At 44.1% G+C, this 25503-nt stretch overlaps 1 protein-coding gene across 1 annotated transcript in view; it reads right to left on the bottom strand.

Annotated features, from left to right (window-relative positions):
• GNAI3 (G protein subunit alpha i3) overlaps positions 1–22296 on the bottom strand; it is a 43510-nt gene extending 21214 nt beyond the window's left edge. The window contains exon 1 of the mRNA XM_073666812.1: positions 22022–22296. Coding sequence (XP_073522913.1) covers positions 22022–22139 — 118 coding nt within the window. The 5' untranslated portion in view covers positions 22140–22296. The remainder of the gene's footprint in view (positions 1–22021) is intronic.
• Positions 22297–25503: the final 3207 nt, after the last annotated feature.

The raw sequence follows: 25503 nt of genomic DNA, 5'->3' as shown, positions 1-25503 counted from the left end.
TAGAGCTCATAACTGGTGTCGATTACAAACTTTGGCTCACAGACATCCCAAAGATCTGCCAATTTCATCAGGGGAGACTACTATTTGGTGCACCTTACTCCAGCTGACTTTTCTTCAGGACTGGAGCTAGTCATGACGAAACCTTCCCCCAAGGCTCATCTGAATTTCCATGAACTAGCTGTGGGGAATGGTTTTAAATAAGAAAAAACACAATCTGATCCCCTCCACCACTGAAGCTCAGATGGTCCCCAACATACTTTAGTTTCAGAGAAAAATGGCATGCTCTACTGGCATTGGACCACTGCAGCTGATCACCAGCTTCAGCAGTCATATGCCATCATACCTCTAAGACCTGCGATTTGCCACAACCATCGGGTATAGTATATAGACACAGGTGGTTACACTGAGACATTGGTGCTGGACTGGCTCAGGATTGTGTGTTTTTCTTCAGAACATTTCCTGCGGCTAGTTGAATTTCATGAATTCTCAAACCACTTAGGCTATATTCACAAATCTATGTTACCATCTGAGAGAAACAGACCAATTTTTATTTTTTTGCATCCAGTTGTTTTTCAGTAGGACTGTCTTTAGAGTAACAATATTTCTTTTATTTCATAAATGAATAGTACACAAAAAAATAAGAAACTTTGTAATATATCTTATCAGAAAAATCTGCTTCTTTCTCTGCCAGAATTGATCGGTCATTTTTTTTCACGGGTAAAATCTGTGTTCAGTGAACAAAATGTTTACATTACTAAGATAGGAGATGGCAGTTGGTGCTTATAAGATCATATGTAAACGGGAGGAGGAAAGAGCTATAAAAGCAAAGCTCTTCCCTCCTCCCACTTACATAAAATCTTATAATCACCAACTACCATCTCCAATCTCAGTAATGTAAATGTCTGTCTTCAAATACAGATGTTACCAGAAAATGGAGAATTTTGATAATAACTGATCAATTCTGACGTAGAAAGAAGCAGATTGCTCTGATAAGATATATTACAAAATTTCTTATTTCTATGTGTACTATTAATTTATCAAGTAAAAGTTAAAACAACGGTTACTCTTTAACTGATCCGTTGCTATGAATCAATGGATACAAAAAAAAGTTCAGACAGATGAAACTTGAATGGAATTCTAAAGTACAAAATCTGTCTTCCGTGTTTCATCCGGATCCCCATAAACATTATTGTCGGAGTCTGATTCACATAATCTGATCAGAATAGGACCTGCTATGAGTCACACAGATCTCACTATTAGATCAGTGAAAACATCCATTCTGTTCTATGGATCCGAGTACTGTCTGATAAAATAAGTCGGACAGCAGTAGGACGTGTCTTACGGATGTGTGAATGCAGCCTTAAAGCACATTCAGACATCTGTGCAAATTGGTCCGAGAACAGACTGGCCACAGCTCTTATGACCTTAGGGTGACAGCTTCACAGAAATACATGAAGCAGTCATGCACTTATCAGGAGGCCTGCGGCCAGTCCGAGCTTGCACAGTATGTCATGGCCAGCCGCGTTTGTTGATCTGGGAGCCGCGCATGCACTGTAACGAGCGGCACACAGTGAAGCTGGGAACTACACACAGCTTCACAGCGCACACATGGGGAGCCGCTCATCACAGTGCATGCGCAGCTCCCAGATCAGCAAGCGTGGCCGGCCATGACTTACCGCGCAATTCAAATTGCATGGGAGGCGCCAACCCTGACAATGTGATGAATCACACCCCAATAACTAAACGAGCAGGTATGATAAGTGGTTTTTACACAGATTAGCCCCCATTTTAATGAAAAAAGTGTGTTAGTGATGCACATTGCATCACTATCAACGCAATGGGGACAGCATACATACTAACAAGGACATGACAGGTTATTTACACGTTGCATTGGAATCACAGCTTTTGCAAACTCCAAACCTTCCTCGGTTTTAAGCAATGGAAATTGTTAGCAAGAAATAATTACAAAGAATACAAAATGTAGTTTAAAGAGATTGTAAATATCTGATGGCTGGGACCCCCATCACGAGAACAGGATTCCCAAGCCCCTTGTTGCATCTGACTACACTCATCACTCGTACTCTGATGCTTTAGGAGAGACAGACAGATGGGTTATTCCTATACAGTGCATCCTAAAGGAAATCTGTCACCAGATTTCTACTATGTAGTGTGAGAGTAGCATGATGAAGGGGCGGAGACGCCAATTCCAGTGCTGTTACTTACTGGGCTGCTTGCTGTCATTTTGATAAAAATCACAGTTTTCTCTGCTGCAGATCTAGCAGTTCTCTGAATGCTGAGCTCTGTGTAACCCCTACACCACTGATGGGTAACTTTGTGTAAACTATACATGGGCAGAAAGCTGTTAATCAGTGGTGGGGGTGGGGTTATGCAGAGTCTCTAGTGATAATCTCTTGCTGACAAAACAGTAATTTTGTCAAAACTACAGCAAGTAGCCCAGTAAGTGACATCACTGGAATCAGAGTCTCTGCCTCTACATAATAATGCTCTCAAGTCAGGTGGCAAAAACTTGGTAAAAGCATCCCTTTAATGCACTGATTTTCCTCTATGGGACTCATTACAGATGTGCATTAATAAATGACTACTCAGTGCATATGAAAGGGAAAGGACATGAAGCAACCTAATGCCCTATTACCATGTTTCTTAGGGCATCTGTAAACTTATTCAGCCATTTTTGCAGATTCATACAAGGTTGTTACTTTTTGGCAGTTTTCTACAGAAATTTTTAACATATCATGTACTTTTTTAAGACACTGTCAATAAAGCTGAAGTTTCAGAGAAGCTGACATTAGATGAAGGATTGTAAACTTTAAGCTCAATGCAAATATTTAAGCCATAAAACAAAGCCCAATATCCTGATATAAATTTCCTGGTGTGAGATAATCTATGTTTGCTGGTTTTCTTTACTGCATGGCAGGAACGGAAAGAAGGGTTTGTCTGCGGAGGATTAGCATAAACGGTGCTGTTACAACACCTAGAAATAAGGGGAAGGTGACCTATGAAGCACATGATGTTTTCTGACATCAGCAAACCAAGTTCCATTTTCAGCTTCTTTACTTAACAACCCACAAAAGAGGAACCTCAGCAACACAAGCGAGATGTGCTAATGTCCACAATCTTCCTTCATTTCTAAACATACCAGTAGAGACCAACGATGCCAATCTACAGCAGAAATCCTTCAGCGCCCCTTCACGTCAAATGTGATCTGAAACAGTGACACCAAGACACCAGCTAGAAGTATGGATGCTAGCACTTGTTTCAAGGAGCTGAGAAAGTGTTAAATGTTATGAGCCTTGTGCCTCCTTCTGAGCTGACTGCTGGCAACAAGCAGTGCCAGGCAAGATGAGGAAGAGATGCTACTTGGGCAGCTGTGCTATTGTTCTTAATCCACTAAACTTCCTTGTTGTGACAAGCTAAAACCCCCACAACAGCCGCAAGCAATGACAAGCAGAAAACACAAGTACACATGTGCGTGGGCACTGCTATGACACAGGTATACAAGGGGAGGAGGGGTACACCGAGATCAATCTTACAGAAGAGGAGAAGATAAAGGTTAAAAGCAAGATTGGGGTGAGGAAACGTAAGAAGCCACGAAATAGACGGCACATGGAAAGGACAAGGCAGGGATTCAGAGATGAGCTCCATGCTATTAATACGCCTTGTTTTTTTTCTCTTTACATTACTTATTCTGCTCCAATTACACTGGTCAAGACGTCTTATAAAGTAAAATGACAAGCCCAAGAAAATAATCACCTACATCATGATTTCCTCATCTGCCTGTAATAAAATGACCATCTTCAGCTGTGTGCATCCATCATTAATCTCTTAAAGGGAATCAGTCAGCAGGTTTTTACTATGTAATCTGAGAGAGGCATAATATAGAGCAAGAGAGCCCGATTCCAGGGATGTATCACTCACTGGACTGCTTGGTGTAGTTTTAATAGAATCCCCATTTCATCTGATGTATATGTAGCAGTGCTATGAACGCGGAGCTGTATATAACCCACCCACCCCACTGATTGTCAACAATGCACTGTGTACACCTGAAGTTGCCAAACTGCTAATAAATTGTGGGGGCAGGGTTACACAGATTAGCCTGCACTAATAATCTCCTGCTGATAAAATACTGATTGTATTGAAACTACAACACAGCCTAACAAGTGAAACATTGCTGGAATCACTCACTTGCCCTATATTATGCTGCTCTCAGATTAAACGGCAAAAACCTGATGACAGATTCCCTTTAAGGAACAGGCATTTTTTTTTTTACTGTTTTTGCTCCTCCCTTTTTTCCAAGAGCCATAACTTTACTTTTCTGTGGAAAAAGCCATACAAGGGCTTGTGAGAGGAGTTTTTGAACGACATAATTTTACCATACAAGACACTGAAAACCAGGAAAAAAAATTCCTAATGAGATAAAACGGTGAAAAAAAAATTCACTTTCGCCATTGTTTTTCATTGTGCAGTAAATATGACCTGGAAACATGATTCTCCAAGTCAATACAATTATTGAGATGCCAAACAGATTTAATTAAAGGCAACCTGTCATGTGAAATAAAGCTGTTCATCTGCAGATATGGGGTTAATCTGGAGGTTAACCACTTACCGACATTTAATGTGTGGCACGTCATATGCCGGCTCCCTGACTTTGATGCAGGCTTGCACGTCGAACCTACATTTTTCCCCGTACAGCATGGCTGATTTAATCAGCCATCATGTGCCTCGACGCTCGCCCCGTGGCTGTTAACCCGTTAAATCTCTGACAGTGGCATTTAACATGGGCCGGCAAAGGGGTGTGTCGTTCCACGCCCTCATCGGCATGCCCATGACGTGATCGCGGGGCGCCAATGGGTTGTCATGACAGCCAAGGGTCTGCTGATGGCCCAGTGCCTGTCATTACGATCCTGATAGCCAGTGCTCATGGGAGATCGCGATTTTTCTATAGATAGCACAAGCAATTCCATGATCGCTGTTTCAATTCCCCTAATACAGTAAAAAACATGTTTTTAAAGATATGAAAAAAATATATAAAAAGTTCAAATCAACCCCCTTAAAAAAAAAATTACACTTATTTGGTATCGCTGCGTTTGCAAAAAAGAGTCAGATCTAGCAAAGTATAAAATAACTTAATCTGATCAGTAAACAGCGTAAGGAGAAAAAAAAAATCTAAAAACACCAGAATTACGTTTTTTTGGCCTCCGCAATAAAATGCAAAAAGAGGCTATCAAAACATTGTATCTACCCAAAATCGTATCAGTAAAAAGGTCAGTTCAAGCAGGGCCAGATCCAGGTTTTCATGGGCCCCAGGTGAAAATCTCATTGGGCCTCTTTAACACATACCACGATTCATGATGAAAAGATAATATAAGTATAGTACAATGCCAAAGATTTCACTGACTTCTTACATTACATGAGTGATATCTACTGTAAATTCTACAATGGCTCAGAAACCGGGGAAATCCTCCCAGCGCACAGTGCATGTCCTGGGGGGATTCATAAGTCTGAAGTCACACAGTGACTGCAAACTTATTTTAGATGAGACAGTATAGTCCTCCATACAGTATACAATGGCCCCATATAATGCGCCATACAGTATACCATGGCCCCATACAGTATATAATGGTCCCATATATTGAGCCACAGATTAATAAAAAAAAAATAAAAATGAAATACTCGCCTCGTTTCCCACTACTCATCTCTCCAGCGTCTTCTGACTCTCTGCACTGCTCAGAGCAGAGGGCGCGCTGTAGTGACATCATCGGACACTCTGCCTGAGACATCACAAAGAGAAGACGCTGAAGAGACCGGAGCAGCGGGGAACAAGGAGAGGCGAGTATTTGAGGAGGGTCATAGGTTCCCCCTGACTCACAGGCCTTATAGTGTGCTGGTGTCCTCGAAGGTGAGTGGGCCCTGGCACTCGACCAGGTGCGCTGAGTGATGACGCAGGCCCTGAACTCAGGGCACAAAAAATAAGCCACCACGTAGAACCATAGCCCAAAAAATGAAAACGTTACAGGTCTCTGAAAATGGCGACACAAGAAAAGTTTTTTTCACTAATTTCCTAATTTTTTTTTCACCACTTGTAAAACAAAACAAAAAAAACATGTTTGGTATCTGAATACTTATACTGACCTGGAGAATCACATATCCAAGTCAGTTTTACCATATAGTGCACATGATAAATAAAAAAAAAACAAAACAACTGTGAAATTGCACTACTTTAGCAATTTGAAAGCACTTGGAATTGTTTCCCCCGCTTTCTAGTGCATCACATAATAAAATGAAAGACATCTTTCAAAAGTACAACTTGTACTGCAAAAAATAAACCCTCATATGGCTAGATTGACAGAAAAAAAAGTTATGGCTCTTAGAAGAGGGGGAGAAAAAAAAAAATAATTACAGAAAATGGCCTGGGGGCGAAGAGGTTGATAGCTTTCTGAACCTGCCCGGACTAAAGGCCCCGTCACACATAACGAGATCGCTAGCGAGATCGTTATTACGTCACGGTTTTGGGATCGCTGGAGAGTCGTTTCGTGATCGCTGGGGAGCTGTCAAACATGCAGAACTTCCCAACGATTTCGGCCGCCCCAGCGATCTAACTAACGATCTCGGCGGTCGTTGGGACGCTTTCACACAGCAGCTATTTCAACGATCCACACCTTGATAGGGACTGTACTGTGTCACAAAGGCGTGCATAAAATCACTTTTCCGCGTCCCCTCATCTCCGATTGGTGGACGCTTTCTGATGCGTTCTGATTGGACGGCCTTGGTCGCTGCAACGATCCGCAAAATCAGGACTCCGTCGAATGAAGGGATATCAACAGCCCGGAGAATTCTGCTAGGATCTGCAATCCAGCACGAGGTCAGAAACAAAGGATGGAATCGCTATTCTGTTGCCTTCTTTAAGCACGGCGGAAAATGAGAATGCTGTAGCGACCACCAATCGGGGACGAGGGGCGCGGAAAAGTCCAATTTATGCACGCCTACGTGTCTCAGTTCTGAATCGCTAACGAGGTCGTTGATAAGGTGTCAAATACAGCGATGCACACTGCCCAGCGGGAGCGCAACGACCCAGGAAGCTTTGTAACGATCAGCGATCTCACAGCAGGGGCCCGATCGTTGCTACCTGTCAGACGTAACGCGATCGCTAGCGAGATAGCTATTGCGTCACAAAAACCGTGACGAATCAACGATCTCGATAGCGATCTCGTTATGTGTGACGGGGACTTTAGAGGTAGGGAGGAAATGACATCATGGAAGGTCCTTTTACACCACCGCGAGCCAGGACGCACCGGAGAGAAGACCGCAGGCCATTAGAAGGTGAGTATAATGTTTATTTATTTATTTATTTTTTTTTACAGGTACTATGGTACCCGGGTCTGGAGGAGAGTCTCCTCTTCTCCAGACTCGGGTACCAGCCGCACATTGAATCGCTTAATATCCGCATGTACAGATGTAGTCATGCGGATATTATGCTATTCAATGCAAGTCAATGGCGGCAATCACGCCGCGTTTCCGCAAAAATAATGGACATGCTGCGGATTTTTCCGCAATGATAATCCGCAGCGGAAATTTCCGCAGCATGGGCACAGCAGATGCAGATTATCATTGGGGACCATGGGGCACGTATTACCAAGCGTTTTTTAAGCGTTTTCACTGCGGAAATTCCGCGGCAAAAACGCTTGAAAAACGCATAGTGGGCACGCAGCCTAAGTGATACATCAGGGTCTCTGCCCATACATCATACCCCTCTCAGACTGGGTAGCAAAAATTTGGTGACAGATTATTTTTTAAAGGAAATCTGTCAGCAGGTTTAGGATATGTAATCTGAGGAAAGCATAAGGTAGGGGCTGTGACACAGATTTCAGGGATGTGTCATTTATTAGCTATATGCTGTTTCAATACAATGAATGTTTTATCACCAGGAGATTATCAGCGTCTGGACTACAGTTCATGTGAGCCCAAATCCAACCACACCCCGTCCTCTAATAAGCAGCTTAGTGTCAATAGACAATGTACACAGAAAGCTGTGGTATGGCTGAGGTTAGCTTTCTGAGCTCTGCTACACGATGCACCTAAAAACTCTGATTGTGCTAAAACTGCGGCAGCCAGTAAACTTGTTGGAATCAGAGTCTCTTTTCCTACACTACGCTGCTCTCAGATGAATTTGAGGCTCTGCTCCTACATACTATTGTCCTTAGATGGGCTAGCATAAACTTGGTGACAGATTCTCCATTTGATATAACTGCTCCTAATGAACATGTACTGTTTATAGCCAATTAATTATTGCATCTGTGAAAAAGAAAACACAATGTTCTTAAGTGTGGATTCACTCTCTGCTACTAAGAAATTTATGTATGTGCCCGCAAGATAATCGATTTTCTGCTGACAGGAAAAGCGAAGCATTAAGTCATCTACATTTCCATACAGATATTCAACACTCCACAATGATTTCTTTAAAACTCACTTATCTTCTACAGTACCTGGCAAAAAAAAGTGAATTAGTGTAACTACCTAGAAATCATTGTATTTTCCTATCCACAGCGTTTCCTCGAATAGAAGCCCCAGTCCAAAAATAAACTCATGTTACATTCAGGGCCAGCATTGGGTAGAAAAACTGGGCAATTGCCCAGGGCCCTCATTCTCTTAGGTCATGGTCACGTCGTCACCAAAGGTTCTTTAACTGCAGGAGTATAGAGGAACTAAAGAGGAGACAGGCTGGTATGCAGGACTGGCGTTAAGCGAAATGGGAGGGGGGGGGGGGGACTAGGCAATTTCTGAGGCCCCCACTCTCTTAGGGGCCCCTGGTATTTCTATTCCGATGTGAAGACTGTGTAAGGACCTTTGATGACATCATGGTCATGTAACCAGGATGTCACCAAAGGTCCTTTAACTGCAGGAGTACAGAAGAACTGAAGAGGAGACAGACTGGTAGATGCAGTTTAAAGACATGTGTATGTATGTGCAGTATGTGTATGTATGTGCAGAATGTGTTTATATACATGTGCTGTGCATGTATGTTCAGTGTGTGTGCACTGTGTATTTATACACGTGTATGTGCAGTGTGTGTATGATGACATGTTTATATTTTAATAAATGTTGATTTGTTGTTCAAGAATAAATGTGGATTATTGCTATTGTGGGAAAACAAATGAGACATCTCCTGAAAATAAGCCCTAACCCATCTTTCGGAGCAAAAAATAATATAAGGGCAGGTCTTATTTTCGGGGGAAACAAGGCAGCAAGGGGAGGGGGTGTAAATGGGAAATATATATATTCTTGACACATGCACAGCGGCGATAACAGTCATTTCCCTCACTCAATTATCACTCAGTAATTCCCCAAAATATTGTAAAGTTTCTGTAAGATGAGAGTTTTCCCTTTACTCCCTCAATCTGAGGTCAGTGTGATTTCTGATCATTTAAGGAAAACCTGTCCGCAGGATATTAGACTCTAAATTAAAGGGGTGAGTGTAAGGCTACTTTATGGGTTATTACATTCATACCTTACTGTAGTATTTCATTGGGGCATATTTGAGAACTCTATCTTTGAAGTTTCAAATCACAAGTGCAGTGGGTAGGGCCTGGCACTTCCAGCTCTGCAGTGCTCTCTCCTTTTACCCACCGCCAGCCTCCGGTCTTAGATTGACAGGTTACTCTTTCCGTTACCTGCCTTCCCCTACCCGTCATCATTACCCGAGTTCATCTCTTCAGTAGATGAGGCGCATATGCAGTAAGCCTCTGATGACTTTCCAAGAGCCAGTCCATTTATCTTGCAATGACATTATGAGCTTACTGTGCACTTGTGATGAAACAATAATGGCATATTATTTTGACCATATTACAGCAAACTATACCACTCTCCAGGGTAGTTTTCACCCCTTTTAGCCTTCTTACAAAGTCTTCTGCCACTTTTGGTGGCATCATGTCTGATGTGACAATGAAGCAGGAGAATCTAGCAGGAGTGCATTGCTGATGGTTCTGCTAACACCTCATCTCCTTTCTCCCCTATATAGACCTGCAGAGCACAGAGTGCACCCCACATAGCTTCAGAAATTCTACTCAAACAAAATTAAATGTTTTATCTATAATACCTACCTATATTATTGCTGTCTCACATCTACCACACATCAGTCTATTGATCTCCTATCCATCTCTCATCCTTGCTTGTTACCTCAAATCTGCAATGCTATCCCCTACAAGGTCGCCTCACTTAAGTGCTGATATATTGAGAGTGAAACCTAAGTGGTTAAACAACAGCGTTCAGTGCCATTCCTGATAGCTGCTGTTAGAGGCAGACACACAAGTAACACAGCCAACAACTGCTCTGTGTGGGACAGGCTCAGGACCCGAGCCCGCTCCATACTACCATACCTGCTCGATGACTGATGATGTACCGTATTTCTCGGACCATAAGACGCACTTTTTTCCTCCAAAATTTTGGAGGAAAATGGGGGGTGCATCTTATAGTCCCAATGTTGGGGGGTGTATATTTATGTGGGGTGTGGGGGGAGCGGTATCGGTGGAGGCGAGGGGCACAGGAGGCAGCAGCCGCCTGCTGCAGCCTACACTGTCCCCGCTGTTAAAGAAAATGAATATTCACTGCTCCCCACGCCCATGAGGCGTGGGGAGCACTGAATATTCATGCTCCTTAATAGGGGTATACAGTGTAGCCACGCTGCAGCTGCTGGCTATCTCCTGTGCCAGCTGTTAAAGGGCATGAATATTCAACCTCTCTCCACGCCCATGGGCGTGGGGAGGGGGTGAATAGTCATGCCCTTTAGTGAGCGGGCACAGGAGATAGCTGGCAGCAGCAGCAGCCGCAGCGCGGCTCCGCTGTGTGGCGGCTATGAAGGAGAGTGAAGTCACTGCTCCCCGCGCACACAGACCCGGCGTGGGGAGCAGTGACTTCCGGCAGCTGATCTCTCCACGTGAGCTGCGCATGGCAGTGACGTCATGCGCGGCTCACATGGAGAGATCAGTGCGGGCAGACAGGATGCAGCGCTGGAGGAGAGAAGAAATGTGAGGAGTGTTTATTTTTTTTAATGTGCAGCCTGATGGGGATGAGGGGTGCCATGCACACCAGGACAGGGATGAGGGGTACCATACATACCAGGATTGGGGATGAGGGGTGCCATGCATACCAGGACAGGGATGAGGGGTGCCATGCATACCAGGATTGGGGATGAGGGGTGCCATGCATACCAGGATTGGGGATGAGGGGTGCCATGCATACCAGGACAGGGATGAGGGGTGCCATGCATACCAGGACAGGGATGAGGGGTGCCATGCATACCAGGACAGGGATGAGGGGTGCCATGCATACCAGGACAGGGATGAGGGGTGCCATGCATACCAGGATGGAGGGATGCCAGGCATACCAGGATGGGGACCACATATAAAAGGAAGGGGGGCGGCATATATACCAGGATGGGGGACATTACCCCTATACCAGTGTCAGCAGAAGACACCCTCCCCCTTAAAAGTGCATCATGACCACATTTTTTTGCTTAAAATTTTTTTATTTTCCTCCTCTAAAACCTAGATGCGTCTTATAGTCCGAAAAATACGGTATATCATAGAGTAAAGGTAAAAGAACTTGTCACCAGGTCAAAAGTGGCTAGTTTTTGCTCTTATTTTATTCCCATTGTTTCCCTGAGAATTCAGTTTTTTCTTTTTAATCTGCCATATGGTTCCAGAGATCTGGGCCTTTTTGTTTAGAGCAAATTTTTATTGGATTTACCAGCAGGGCTCTGGAGTCGGAGTCGTGGAGTCGGTGTCCATTTTGATGGAGTCGGTATAAAATGGACTGACTCCAACTCCTAAAATATATAATAAATTGGGTACAGTAGTACAATGCAGTTTGTGGTGAATATTTTTTTTCGTAAGAATTTGGGAAAGTTATGACATGTCCTATAAATGTCTGTCCTATTCCTGATCTAAGGGTCTAGACTTTTAGCTGAGATGAATCTGTGCTACAGTAAATTTATCACTTAAACATGAGCCATGTATGAGGGAGTCAGTGTCAGTGTCCTGGAAATTGAGGAGTTGGAGTCAGAGTAGGAGGTTTGGCTTACGGACTCCACAGCCCTGTTTACCAAGGGGGGGGAGGGGGCATTACTCACAAAGTATTACTACAATGTAGCGTAAAAGACCCCAGAGAATCCTGTGAGCCATCACATCTTGTAAAGACTATGAAAATAAGCACTAAATAAGGCGGCCCATATCTCTAGAACCATATCGTATATTTAGGGGGAGCAGCAGGAAAACAAAACTGGCCACTTTGACCTGGTGCTCTTTAAAGGAAGTCTATCTTCTCTGAGGGCAACATCCAGTAGTGACAGCTGCACTACCGTATATTCCGGCGTATAAGACGACCTGGTGTATAAGACGACCCCCCTACTTTCCTGTTAAAATATAGAGTTTAGGATATATTCACCGTATAAGACTACCCCTTTTCCAACGCATACCAAACACCGGTAAAAATTAAAAAAAAACAGATTTGAATTTAACATGGTCCTTTTTTAATTTAAATTTTTATGACATGCAGGTATATAGCAGGAAAACTGTCACTCATAAACATATTAAAATAGGGGGGACCCCACGTCATTTTTTGGGGGGGTCCCCCATTCTAATAGCTAGTAAAGGCTAGGTATTCAGCTGGGGGCTGATATTAGTAGCCTGGGAAGCTCCGTGGGTATTACCCCCTTCCCAGACTTCAAACATCTGCCCCAGCCGTCTGCTTAACCTCCGCTAGAGACTATAATGATGGTGGATCCCACGCCAATTTTCTTTTTAAAAAATCCTTTATTTTAACACTAAATGACAATTGAGGGGTTAATAAAGATGCAGTCCCTAAATTATTATTAATTTTGTAATTAATTTTTCCCAAAAATGTTGACGTGGGCTTCGCCATATTTTTGTGTCCAGCCAGGTACAGCAGGCAGGAACGGGCTGCCCCCAACCACCAGCTGCCTATTTGTACCTGGCCGGACACAATATAGGGAAGCCCTTTTTTTTTAAAATTATTTCATGAAATAATTAAAAAAAAAAAGACGTGGGGCTTCGCCCTATTTTTGTGTCCAGCCAGGTACAACTAGGCAGCTGGGGGCTGGAATCTGCAGCGCAGGGAGACCCAAGCTTTCTGGGCCCCCCCCGCTGCAAATTGCAGTCCGCAGCCACCCCGGAAAATGGCGCGTTCATAGAAGCGCCATCTTCTGGCGCTGTACCCAACTCATCCAGGGCCCTGGTGCGGTGGCTCACTGGGTAATAAAGGGGTTAGGGCCAGCTTGGCATTATCAGCTGGCCCTAAGCCCGAAATTCATGGGGTCACGCCAATATTAGACATGACCACCATGAATTTCTAGTAAAGTAATTAAAAAAAACACAAACACCCAGAATAAAGTCCTTTAATTGAAATAAAGACACAATTCTTTATTGTTCTAAATTAAACCATACTTACCATCACGCCCATTCCAGCTGAAGCCAACGATCTCCTGCAATAAAAGTAAAATAATAAAGCAACCTCATCCTTACCTCTCCATGGTTCCCAGGACCGGTCCAGCTCTGCTACATTCACATGACAGGCTGGACCGCAGCAGAACGCTGCCGTTCAGCTTGCCATGCGGCAGACACTGAGAAGCGCAGGCATGCTTGTGCTCCTCAGTGTCTGACTGTGACGGCATCCAGATGAGCCGAGATCATGTCCAATGAACTCGGCTCACCTCATGCACGTCACTGACAGCGTGGGAAAATTCTCCTGCTCCCCGCATGCGCAGTAGAAGTTTCCCACGCTGTCAGTGACGGACGTCCAGGAGGTGAGCTGAGTTCATTGTCGGCTCATCTGGATGCCGTCACAGCCAGACACTGCAGAGCGCAAGCATGCCTGCGCTTCTCAGTGTCTGCGGGATGACAGGCTGGATGGCAGTGTTCTGCTGCGGTCCAGCCTGTCATCTCGATGTAGCAGAGCTGAAGCTGTCGTGGGAACCATGGAAAGGTAAGGATGAGGTTGGTTTATTATTTTTCTTTTATTGCAGGAGATCGTTGGCTTCAGCTGGAATGGGCGTGATGGTAAGTATGGTTTAATTTAGAACAATAAAGAATTGTGTCTTTATTTCAATTAAAGGACTTTATTCTGGGTGTTTGTGTTTTTTTTAACTTTTACTATGGGGTTAGTAATGGGGGTGTCTTATAGACGCCTCTCCATTACTAACCTGGGCTTGATGTCAGCTGGCATTATAAGCTGACATCAACCCCAACCCTATTACCCCCTGCCACCGCACCAGGGCAGCGTGGAAGAGCGAGGCTAAGTGCCAGAATTGGCGCATCCTATGGATGCGCCATTTCTGGGGCGGCTGACGGCTGGTGTTTCTAGCCTGGGAGGGGGCCAATATTCATGGCTCCCTTCCTGGGCTATTAATATCAGCCCCCAGCTGTCTGCCTAGTCTTTGCTAGCTTTTAAATTAGGGGGGACCCCACGTCATTTTTTTTGGGGGTCCCCCATTTTAATAGCTAGTAAAGGCTAGGTATTCAGCTGGGGGCTGATATTAGTAGCCTGGGAAGCTCCGTGGGTATTACCCCCTTCCCAGGCTTCAAACATCTGCCCCAGCCGTCTGCTTAACCTCCGCTAGAGACTAAAATTAAGGGGAACCCCACGCCAATTTTTTTTTAAATAAATCCTTTATTTTAACACTAGATGACAAGTACAGTAACCAACACTATCACTGTACTTCATATATATGTGACTGACATGTTTCTATCTATCTAATCTATGTGTGATTCTCTATTCCTTCTATTCTAAATTGTCGGGTACCGCTGCTGAATTGCCGGCCGGCTTTTTTTAAAGAGACGGTGCATGAAAACACTATTATTTGTTTTAATAAATCCTTTACACTAAATGACAAGTACAGTAAGCAATACTGTCACTGTACTTCATATATATGTGACTGACATGTTTCTATCTATCTAATCTATGTGTGATGCTCTATTCTTTCTATTCTAAATTGTCGGGTGCCGGCTTATGCCGCTGCTGAATTGCCGGCTTTTCATATATTGTCACAGAAGCGATGCGAACTTCCCTGCTCCGGACACAGCGCAGCGCTTCTGTGACAAGTGAAAGCTGTCGGCACAGAAGCCCTGCGCTGTGTCCGGAGCTGGGAATACGCAGCGATGTGTCAGTTTCAGCACAGAAGCGCTGACTGTCTGGACCTACCGCCGCCGTATTTTAACTCCCTCCACCTTATATTAACTCCGACATGGCAGGGATACGGCCACGGCAGCTTATTAACACCCCCAGAGTATCCCCGCATGTCAATTTCTGAAAGTTCAAAAGCATTACCGGCGTATAAGACGACCCCAGACTAGACAGAAGATTTTTCAGTCTTCAAAAGTCGTCTTATACGCCGGAATATACGGTAATTCTTAAAGCGCACCTGTCAGCAGGACTGTTCTCAGTAAACTACATACACTGTCAGGTGGGCGACATTACACTGATTAAAATGATACCTTGGTTGATGAAATCCGTCCTGTGGTTCTTGTGTAATCTTTACTTTCAGTTTGGAGATAATGATATGCTCGTGCTTTGGGGTGGCCTGAGCATGTACATAATGCACTTTATGTACATGCTCAGTAATGAGTCGTGGAGTCGGAAGTTTGGCTTGCCTACTACACAGCCCTGGTTTCTTTTTGCAACCAAGTTTTGGTGGCTTTTTTTTATGCAGCTACATATGTTAGATGCGTTCCTTCTCTGAAATTTGTGAAGATGAATAGCGCCAGAAAAGAAAAAGATTTGAAACACAGAAAAGATACATTAGAGATATGTTAGGCCAATCAGTGCTCATTAACTGGGTAGTTCACATGGGTCGACAAACACTGTAGGGGGAAGAACGATTATTAATATGATAGTTCTGTCCCCATACAGGATCATACTGTTGGCATCCCACTTACTTGGAGCAATGTGCAGCTGAAAACGATCATTTTTATGCTGGAATACACAATCATATCAACTGACAAACAATGTTTTTTCTTATTTGTAGCAAATCTCATTCAAACATTTCAGAAGAAAGTATCAGTGGGAACTGACATGTAAATCCGATTTGTAGTCACAGCACGTGAATATACGCTGTAGCCCACTGGGTGAAATAAACTGCAAATTCACAACACAATCTGTATGTAAGACGTGCAGCACTGCTTGCCAGCGGTAAAAGGTTACCATGCCAGCAAGCACTGTCGGCCTGCGATTGCAAAATGGTTGTGGGCAAGTTTTCCTTCCTGTCATACAGCACTTCCCATTCTGAGAGGCCTTACAGCCAGGGAACATAAAATGTATACTGCAGGGGAGACAAAGTCATCACTGCTAGAAAGACTATGTAACAAGGTCAACGAAAGGCACATGCTAAAGTTGAAACGGATAAGTCTTCTAGAGAAGTGAATAGAATGGAGTCTTCTCTACTAATAAAGAGCACACAATATCAAGAACGGCACATTAAAGGGAATCTGTCATCAGATGTGTGCTACCCAATCTGGGAGAAACATAATGTAGGGGGTAGAGACCCTGATTCCAGCGATGTGTCACATATTGGATTGCTTGCTGCAGTATAGATTAAAAACTGTTTCAATTGCCACAGATCTAGCGGTTCTCTAAATGCTGAGCTCTGTATAACCCCGCCCATTCCACTGATTGGTAGCTTTCTGCCTATGCACAGCGAAAGCTGACAATCAGTGGTGGGGGTGTGGTTAGATTAACTGGCAACAGGTTTACTAGTCATCCAGTAATAAAATCACTGTTTTATCAGGAGATTATAAAAACAACACTAAACAGCCCAGTAAGTGACACATCGCTGGAATCAGGGTCTCTGCCCCTACATCATGCTGCTCTCAGATTAAGTGACAAAAACCTGGTGACGATTCCTTTTAAACAATCTATATAAAGTCAGATAACGCTTATTCACCTCATGGCATAACACTAATTAAATCTGGAGACATTTTGTTTAATACAAGTTAACTAGGAATCTCTTTAAGACAGCTACAGATACAAATACGGTAATTACAGAACGTCAGAGCCTTTGTATCAATAATCCCCAAGAAAACCCTCTAAATTTCCCCATGACAGGTCCTAATGTAAGCAATAAAAAGAGTGTGCTTTCATAGAGATTCTATGGAGGCATGAATCATGGCATGAAGCAATCACTGCAGTAATTGAGTATTACTGAGTCATTAGATATGGTAGAGAATGCATAAAGAGCAATCACTTAATAGTAATATAACTGTCAACAAAAATTAAAAGTTAAAAAATTAAGTTGCTAAGGGACCATACCCCTGATTGTCCACCCTTATTCTAGTACCACCTAGCTGTCAATGCTTTACGATCAATACAAAATTATCAATAATGATGGCAGAAGACATATCTTCTCTACAGTACGACAACACGGTTGCATCACGGTGCGGCGGCAGCAGCCTTTACTATTTCATCTGCTGTGAAGGAATACTGATAAGCAGCGGCTCATCGGCTGCAGCCGGAACGTGGCACAGCCATGTCCGATCGGCACAGGGAACAGTGGCGCCGACGTCACTGGAACACTGCTGCTGCAAGACGTAAGAATACACTGGTGTCCGATCGGTTTTAATTGCTATTAAATCCAGAAGTGATTGTGTACATTATACTGCAATAATAATAATAATCACATATGGAATGTGGCGCAGTATTCTGTGAATATAAATACAGAGCCCAAATGCAGCCCTGCAGAGCTGTTCACATCCATATTTCTACACACATTCTAGATTTTTTAATTTGCCGCTGAGATGGATTCTGCTCATAGAAGTATGGCATCTGGTCTGCATCTCTCTGCCGTTGACAGCACAAAGGAAAAAAGAGGGGAAACCACTGAAGTGAGAGAGCAGCAGATTTACTATGTATACAGTGTGAGCTTAGACTAGACGGTCTGAAAATGCGCCAAATTCATCACAGAGGTTCATGCTGGATGAGAAATCTTCAGACGGTTTGTTTTTACATCACCTATTAGTTGGCTTACTTTGAGCCTGAATTTTGATGCAAGTTGACAGGTTTAAACCACGCCTCCTTATCAAATGAGGTGCTAATTAAGCATTGGTAGTAGGCCCTGATTCATCAAGACCAGTGTTCTTCACACCGGTCTTACTGAGGTGGGTGTGCCGGAGCACATGCCTCTTAATTAGTGATGAGCGCAGGTGCTCGTTACTCGAGTTTGCTTAGGGTGCTCGGGTATGCACAGAGTATTGCAGGTGCTTGAGTGACATACTCGAGTCCCCGCGGCCCTCGAGCACCCGCGATACCCTGCGCACCCTAGGCAAACTTGAGCAACGAGTACTTGCGCTCATCACTACTCTTAAATGAATAAGAGGCTTCTGAAAAGTGGCGTGCACATCACCCCAAATCTTACATCAGTCAGGTACCAGAGTAAGAATTGTGGCGTAAGGCACCTCAGATCCACGTATGCTGGTCGAGCTGACCGAAACTGGGATGAAAATGCCAAAAATCACAATATTAGGTTGCACAAATTTTTTTGTACTTTTCAAAGTATTTTACGTAATTGCTTTGATGAATCGGCGCCATTGCATATGTCCTGAAATGTCCCAAATAATGGCATTTTTCACCAAATTGTAAGCACACATCCATTAGTAAATGTAATGAGCTGAATACAAGCAGCGCAATTGACGGAGAAGATGATACCTGACATCAGCTGCTGAGAAAAACAAGGAACCACAGCTTAGCTTTATTCTACCAGGCCATAAGTGTCCCCAACGATGGCTGACAGCCACTTATCCCTTTCTCCTTACACCATAAATGATGACGAACTGAGAGTGTATACAATGACTGGCCATGTACATAATGACTAGCACCACTGTACATACACGGTGGTCCAAAAGTAGGTGGACAGAAAGTGTACTAAGGTTATGAAGGGGGAGATTTATCAAACACTAAATTGCAGCCGCCTGTCTGGATCATCCTCCAATAAACCATGAATTAGACGTGGACGATAAGCTTTCCACCCAATAGATTTCAGGATTTGCATGATAGAAGCTCGTGAAATTCCCAATTCCAAAGAGGCTCTTCTGGTGACTTTTTTGGACTCTGAACAAATGTTTCAGCAACAAGCTGTTTATTATCTTCTGTACAGACTGTTTTGGGTCGACCAGTTTTTGGAGCATTAAGGATTGAGCCAGTGGCATTGAATTTGTCACGAATGCGGTAAATGGTTTGTCTCTTTGGGGCTTGAGTACCAAATGTTTCAACCCAATTTGCTCTAACGGTTTCAGCATTTTGACATTTCCAATACTCTGTTAAAATCCATTTTCTTTGATCTGTATTTAAATTATTTGCCATTATGTGTTATCTGAATTATCTAAAAGGAAAACAGATTTGGGGGAGATCTATCTGTGAAAACTAGATCTGTGAAACTGGCTCAGTTGCCCTTAGCAACCAATCAGATTCCACCTTTCATTTTCCAAAGAGTCTGTGAGGAATGAAAAGTGGAATCTGATTGGTTGCTAAGGGCAACTGAGCCAGTTTCACTTTACACCATGTTTGATAAATCTCCCTCTTCATAACCTTATTACACTTTGTCCACGCTGTATAATATAATAGCCTGTGATGTTAATACAGTGGCCAGTTCACCATATATAGTCGACAGTACCCTGTATTCATGTATATAGCAGTGTGGGTGTATATACAATACTGGTCAAAAGTTTGGGCACACCTGTTATTGTAATGGTTTTCCTTGTTCTTATTGGAATGGGCACATGGGACTAAGACTGAAGGTAGCAAAGCCACCAAGGAACGCATATGGGAACAAGTCTAATAAAAACACAAGTAAAACACACCAGAATACGTGTTAACCCTTAGTTACCTCATAGTACTCCCCTTTAATTCTGATGACGGCTTTACACTCCCCTTGACACTTTCTCAAGCAGCTTCATCAGGTAGTCACCTGGAATGGCTTCGTCAAGTTTATTTGTGGAATCACCGGCCACAAAATGTGTTTGCGACCACCAGGTGTGTTTGCAGAGGCAATGTTAGTACACAGTCCCAAACAGTGCCGAGGCCTCTTCCTGTTCTAAGCCAGAATAAAGCAAGAAAAACTCAACTAAGGAAGCAACAGTCTATCATTACTCTCTGACTTGAAGGTCAGACAATCCAAAAAATCCTAAAACCTTGCAAGGTATCCTAAAAGTTATTTATGAAACCCATCAATTGCCAAGATGACGCTGGCTGTCATAGCCCCAGTAAAGGAATACCAAGCATTACCAATGCCACAGAAGACATCAGTTACTAGCCTCAGAAAACACAAATTGACAGGAAGTCAGATAACAGCCCTCATAAATGATGCAGGAACATCAAGTAGCAGACACATCTCAACGTTAATTTTCCAGAGGAGATTGTGAGAAGCAGTCCTTTATAAGACTTGTTTGGGCCAAGCAAGGCAAGAACTGGACAACAGAACAGTGGAAATCTTCACGGTGGTCTGATGACTCTACACTTGATACTGTTATGTCTTGGTACCATCAACTTTTGGTACAGTCATGTCCTTGTTACACACAGAAAAGTTGAGATGATGGTTTCTACATGTATGGTTCCCACAGTGAAGCATGGAAGAGAAGGTGTGATGATCTTTGCTGTGTTAGCATGCTGGGTGAGTGTGCCTTGAATTTGGAATTAGCCAATAAGGTCATCTGCGGTTTACACTTGGTGGGCCTAATTTTGATGCAACAGAACAATGACCCAAAAAACCCAGGCTATGTAACCAAGGATGATGGAGCGCTGCGTCAGGTGACATGGTCTCCACAATCAGCCGCACCAAACACAACTGAGATGGTTTGGGATGAGATGGACCCCAGTGATGGGAAAGTAGCTGACAAGTGCTCAGCACTAGTGATGAGCGAGCGTGCTCGTTTAACCCTTTCAACGAGCAAGCACGGGTACTCGCCGAGTAGTTTCGGCGTGCTTGGCATTTCAGTTGCAGCTGCCGCATATGTCGCAGCTGTTACATATGCAAGGATTGCCTTTCTTTCAGGGAATCCCTGCACGTGTCACAGCTGTATAACAGCCACGGCTGCAACTGAAATGCCGAGCACGCCAAAACTACTTGGCGAGTACCCGCGCGTGCTCGTTTAAAGGGTTAAATGAGCACGCTCGCTCGGTCATCATTACTCAGCAGTCAGCACCTCTGGGAGAGCCTTCAAGTGTGTTGGACAGCCTTTCTAGGTGCCTACCTGATGAATCTACTTGATACATGAGAAAATGGGAGTGTAAAGGTGTCATCAGAGTAAAACCCCACCTATTACTCTGATGGCAGCATTACACCCCCCTCGGGATTGAGGAATCAAAGATTTAACAATCACATTCTGCTGTGTTTCAATTTGTAAATAAGTAGAGAGATAGGGGCACAATAGCGCGGTTATCCAACAACAACCAAGTGAGTAAAAAGAAAATGTGCTCCCCTTTGTGAGATGTGTAATGCACAACTCATATAAAGAATTGTAGCGAAGGGCTGCAGCCAGCACAGAATCCCTAGGGATCTTGTAAGGTTGTCTTTAATAGGATGAAGTTGGTGCCGGGAATAAAATCCGCTCTCCTCCGTGGTGAAGAAATTTGACGAGATTGTATATATTTAACAATCTTGTAGTTTATTACTAAAAGCTACGATTACTACGCGTTTCGTGGACGTCCCGTCCACTTCCTCAGGTACATAGCTTGTTTCAATTTGTGTATATGGTTTCGCTGCCCTCAGTCTGAATCTACAGTGTGCACATTCCCATAAGAACGAACAGGGAAAACCACAGCAAGAACAGGTATGTGCAAACTTTTGAGGGGTACTTAGAGATATGTATGTATACATACAGTATACACTTACACACATATATATATTATATATATATATATATATATATACAGACACACACACACTTCAGCCCCATTCTATGGTCTCCAGCTGTGCTGCCGCTGTCCGGCTCCTCAGTCCCATCCTCACCTAGTAGCAGCAGCTTCACTTCCTTGGACGCCTTCTCCCCGTCCTCCCGGAGGTTGCGGTCTATCATCTTGCTCCTCTCCGCCGCTGCTTTATCCTCGGCACTTAGTGTGCAGCCCATGGTGAAGCCGGGCCGGGCTGTGTGACCCTGGCTGGATAGTCACCGCTGCTCAGTGCCTCGCCCCGCTTCCTCTGCCAGCGGTCTCTGCAGAGCGTCACTACCGCCAGCTTTCTGGAGGATGTTCCAGAGCAACCACAGCTAAACCGCGCATGCTCAGTCACTGGCCGCACACAAACGTCGCCGTCTGACAGAAGCATGGTGGGCGGCTTCCATGTTTATGGTTGGAATAAGCTGCAGTAAAGTAGGACTCCGAATTATGTGTCCTTACCGTGGTCTCAAAAAGCATGCTATAGAGATGAGGACAGGTACAATGTCAGCCGAGTGACTCCCAATAAATAATGCTGTCAATAGTGGTCCAAAAAGTGCCAGCAAAATCCCCTACAGAAATAATACGAACAGCAGCGCCCCCTGGTACATAATACAAGTACAGAATTATCACAGACTGTAATGGTAAGGACGGGCTGCCTGCTGCTGCCACTAGGGGGAGCTGGCTACATACATGTTTCTATTGCTCTCGCCACTAGGGGGAGCTGGCTACATACATGTTTCTATTGCTTCTTCCACTAGGGAGAGCTGGCTACATACATGTTTCTATTGCTCCCTCCACTAGGGGGAGCTGGCTACATACATGTTTCTGTTGCTCCCTCCACTAGGGAGAGCTGGCTACATACATGTTTCTATTGCTCCCTCCACTAGGGGGAGCTGGCTACATACATGTTTCTATTGCTCCCTCCACTAGGGAGAGCTGGCTACATACATGTTTCTATTGCTCCCTCCACTAGGGGGAGCTGGCTACATACATGTTTCTATTGCTCCCTCCACTAGGGAGAGCTGGCTACATACATGTTTCTATTGCTCCCTCCACTAGGGAGAGCTGGCTACATACAGTTCAGATGAAAAGTTTGGACACACCTTCTCATTTATAGATTTTTCTGTATTTTCACGACTATGAAAATTGTACATTCACACTGAAGACATCAAAACTATGAATTACCTCATATGGAATTATATACTTAACAAAAAAGTGTGAAACAACTGAAAATATGTCTTATATTCTAGGTTCTTCAAAGTAGCCACCTTTTGCTTTGATGACTGCTTTGCACACTCTTGGCATTCTCTTGATGAGCTTCAAGAGGCAGTCACCGGAAATGGTTTTCACTTCACAGGTGTGCCCTGTCAGGTTTAATAAGTGGGATTTCTTGCCTTATAAATGGGGTTGAGACCATCAGTTGTGTTGTGCAGAAGTCAGGTGGATACACAGCTGATAGTCCTACTGAATAGACTTTTAGAATTTGTATTATGGCAAGAAAAAAGCAGCTAAGTAAAGAAAAACGAGTGGCCATCATTACTTTAAGAAATGAAGGTCAGTCAGTCCGAAAAATTGGGAAAACTTTGAAAGTGTCCCCAAGTGCAGTTGCAAAAACCATCAAGCGCTCTGGATCAACTTTAGCAATTACAGAACTAACAGGTCGAACTTGATGGACGCAAGTCTTTATTCGGCTTTACAAACTATGTTACTATGTTACTATGTTACAAAGAAACTGGCTCACATGAGGACCGCTCCAGGAAAGGAAGACCAAGAGTCACCTCTGCTTCTGAGGATAAGTTTATCCGAGTCACCAGCCTCAGAAATCGCAGGTTAACAGTAGCTCAGATTAGAGACCAGGTCAATGCCACACAGAGTTCTAGCAGCAGACACATTTCTTCAACAACTGTTAAGAGGAGACTTTGTGCAGCAGGCCTTCATGGTAAAATAGCTGCTAGGAAACCACTGCTAAGGACAGGCAACAAGCAGAAGAGACTTGTTTGGGCTAAAGAACACAAGGAATGGACATTAGACCAATGGAAATCTGTGCTTGGTCTGATGAGTCAAAATTTGAGATCTTTGGTTCCAACCACCGTGTCTTTGTGCGACTCAGAAAAGGTGAACGGATGGACTCTACATGCCTGGTTCCCACCGTGAAGCATGGAGAAGGCGGTGTGATGGTGTGGGGGTGCTTTGCTGGTGACACTGCTGGGGATTTATTCAAAATTGAAGGCATACTGAACCAGCATGGCTACCACAGCATCTTGCAGCGGCATGCTATTCCATCCGGTTTGCGTTTAGTTGGACCATCATTTATTTTTCAACAGGACAATGACCCCAAACACACCTCCAGGCTGTGTAAGGGCTATTTGACCAAGGAGGAGAGTGATGGGGTGCTACGCCAGATGACCTGGCCTCCACAGTCACCAGACCTGAACCCAATCGAGATGGTTTGGGGTGAGCTGGACCACAGAGTGAAGGCAAAAGGGCCAACAAGTGCTAAGCATCTCTGGGAACTCCTTCAAGATTGTTGGAAGACCATTTCCAGTGACTACCTCTTGAAGCTCATCAAGAGAATGCCAAGAGTGTGCAAAGCAGTCATCAAAGCAAAAGGTGGCTACTTTGAAGAACCTAGAATATAAGACATATTTTCAGTTGTTTCACACTTTTTTGTTAAATATATAATTCCACATGTGTTAATTCATAGTTTTGATGCCTTCAGTGTGAATGTACAATTTTCATAGTCATGAAAATACAGAAAAATCTTTAAATGAGAAGGTGTGTCCAAACTTTTGGTCTGTACTGTACATGTTTCTATTGCTCCCTCCACTAGGGGGAGCTGGCTACATACATGTTTCTATTGCTCCCTCCACTAGGGGGAGCTGGCTACATACATGTTTCTGTCGCTCCCTCCACTAGGGGGAGCTGGCTACATACATGTTTCTGTCGCTCCCTCCACTAGGGGGAGCTGGCTACATACATGTTTCTATTGCTCCCTCCACTAGGGGGAGCTGGCTACATACATGTTTCTATTGCTCCCTCCACTAGGGAGAGCTGGCTACATACATGTTTCTATTGCTCCCTCCACTAGGGGGAACTGGCTACATACATGTTTCTATTGCTTCTTCCACTAGGGGGAGCTGGCTACATACATGTTTCTATTGCTCTCGCCACTAGGGGGAGCTGGCTACATACATGTTTCTATTGCTTCCTCCACTAGGGGGAGCTGGCTACATACATGTTTCTGTTGCTCCCTCCACTAGGGGGAGCTGGCACATACATGTTTCTGTCGCTCCCTCTACTAGGGAGAGCTTGCTACATACATGTTTCTATTGCTCCCTCCACTAGGGGTTGCTGGCTACATACATGTTGCTATTGCTCCCTCCAGTAGGGGGAGCTGGCTACATACATGTTTCTATTGCTTCTTCCACTAGGGGGAGCTGGCTACATACAGAATGATCATAGACTGTAATGGTAAGGACGCGCTGCCTGCTGCTGCCAATAGGGCGAGCTGGCTACATACATGTTTCTGTCGCTCCCTCCACTAGGGGGAGCTGG

This window comes from Phyllobates terribilis, unplaced genomic scaffold, assembly GCF_046119375.1.
Source record: "Phyllobates terribilis strain yellow unplaced genomic scaffold, ASM4611937v1 Scaffold_2__4_contigs__length_985480577, whole genome shotgun sequence".
In the NCBI taxonomy this organism is placed as follows: domain Eukaryota; kingdom Metazoa; phylum Chordata; class Amphibia; order Anura; family Dendrobatidae; genus Phyllobates; species Phyllobates terribilis.
This window is presented reverse-complemented; position numbering and strand designations above follow the sequence as displayed.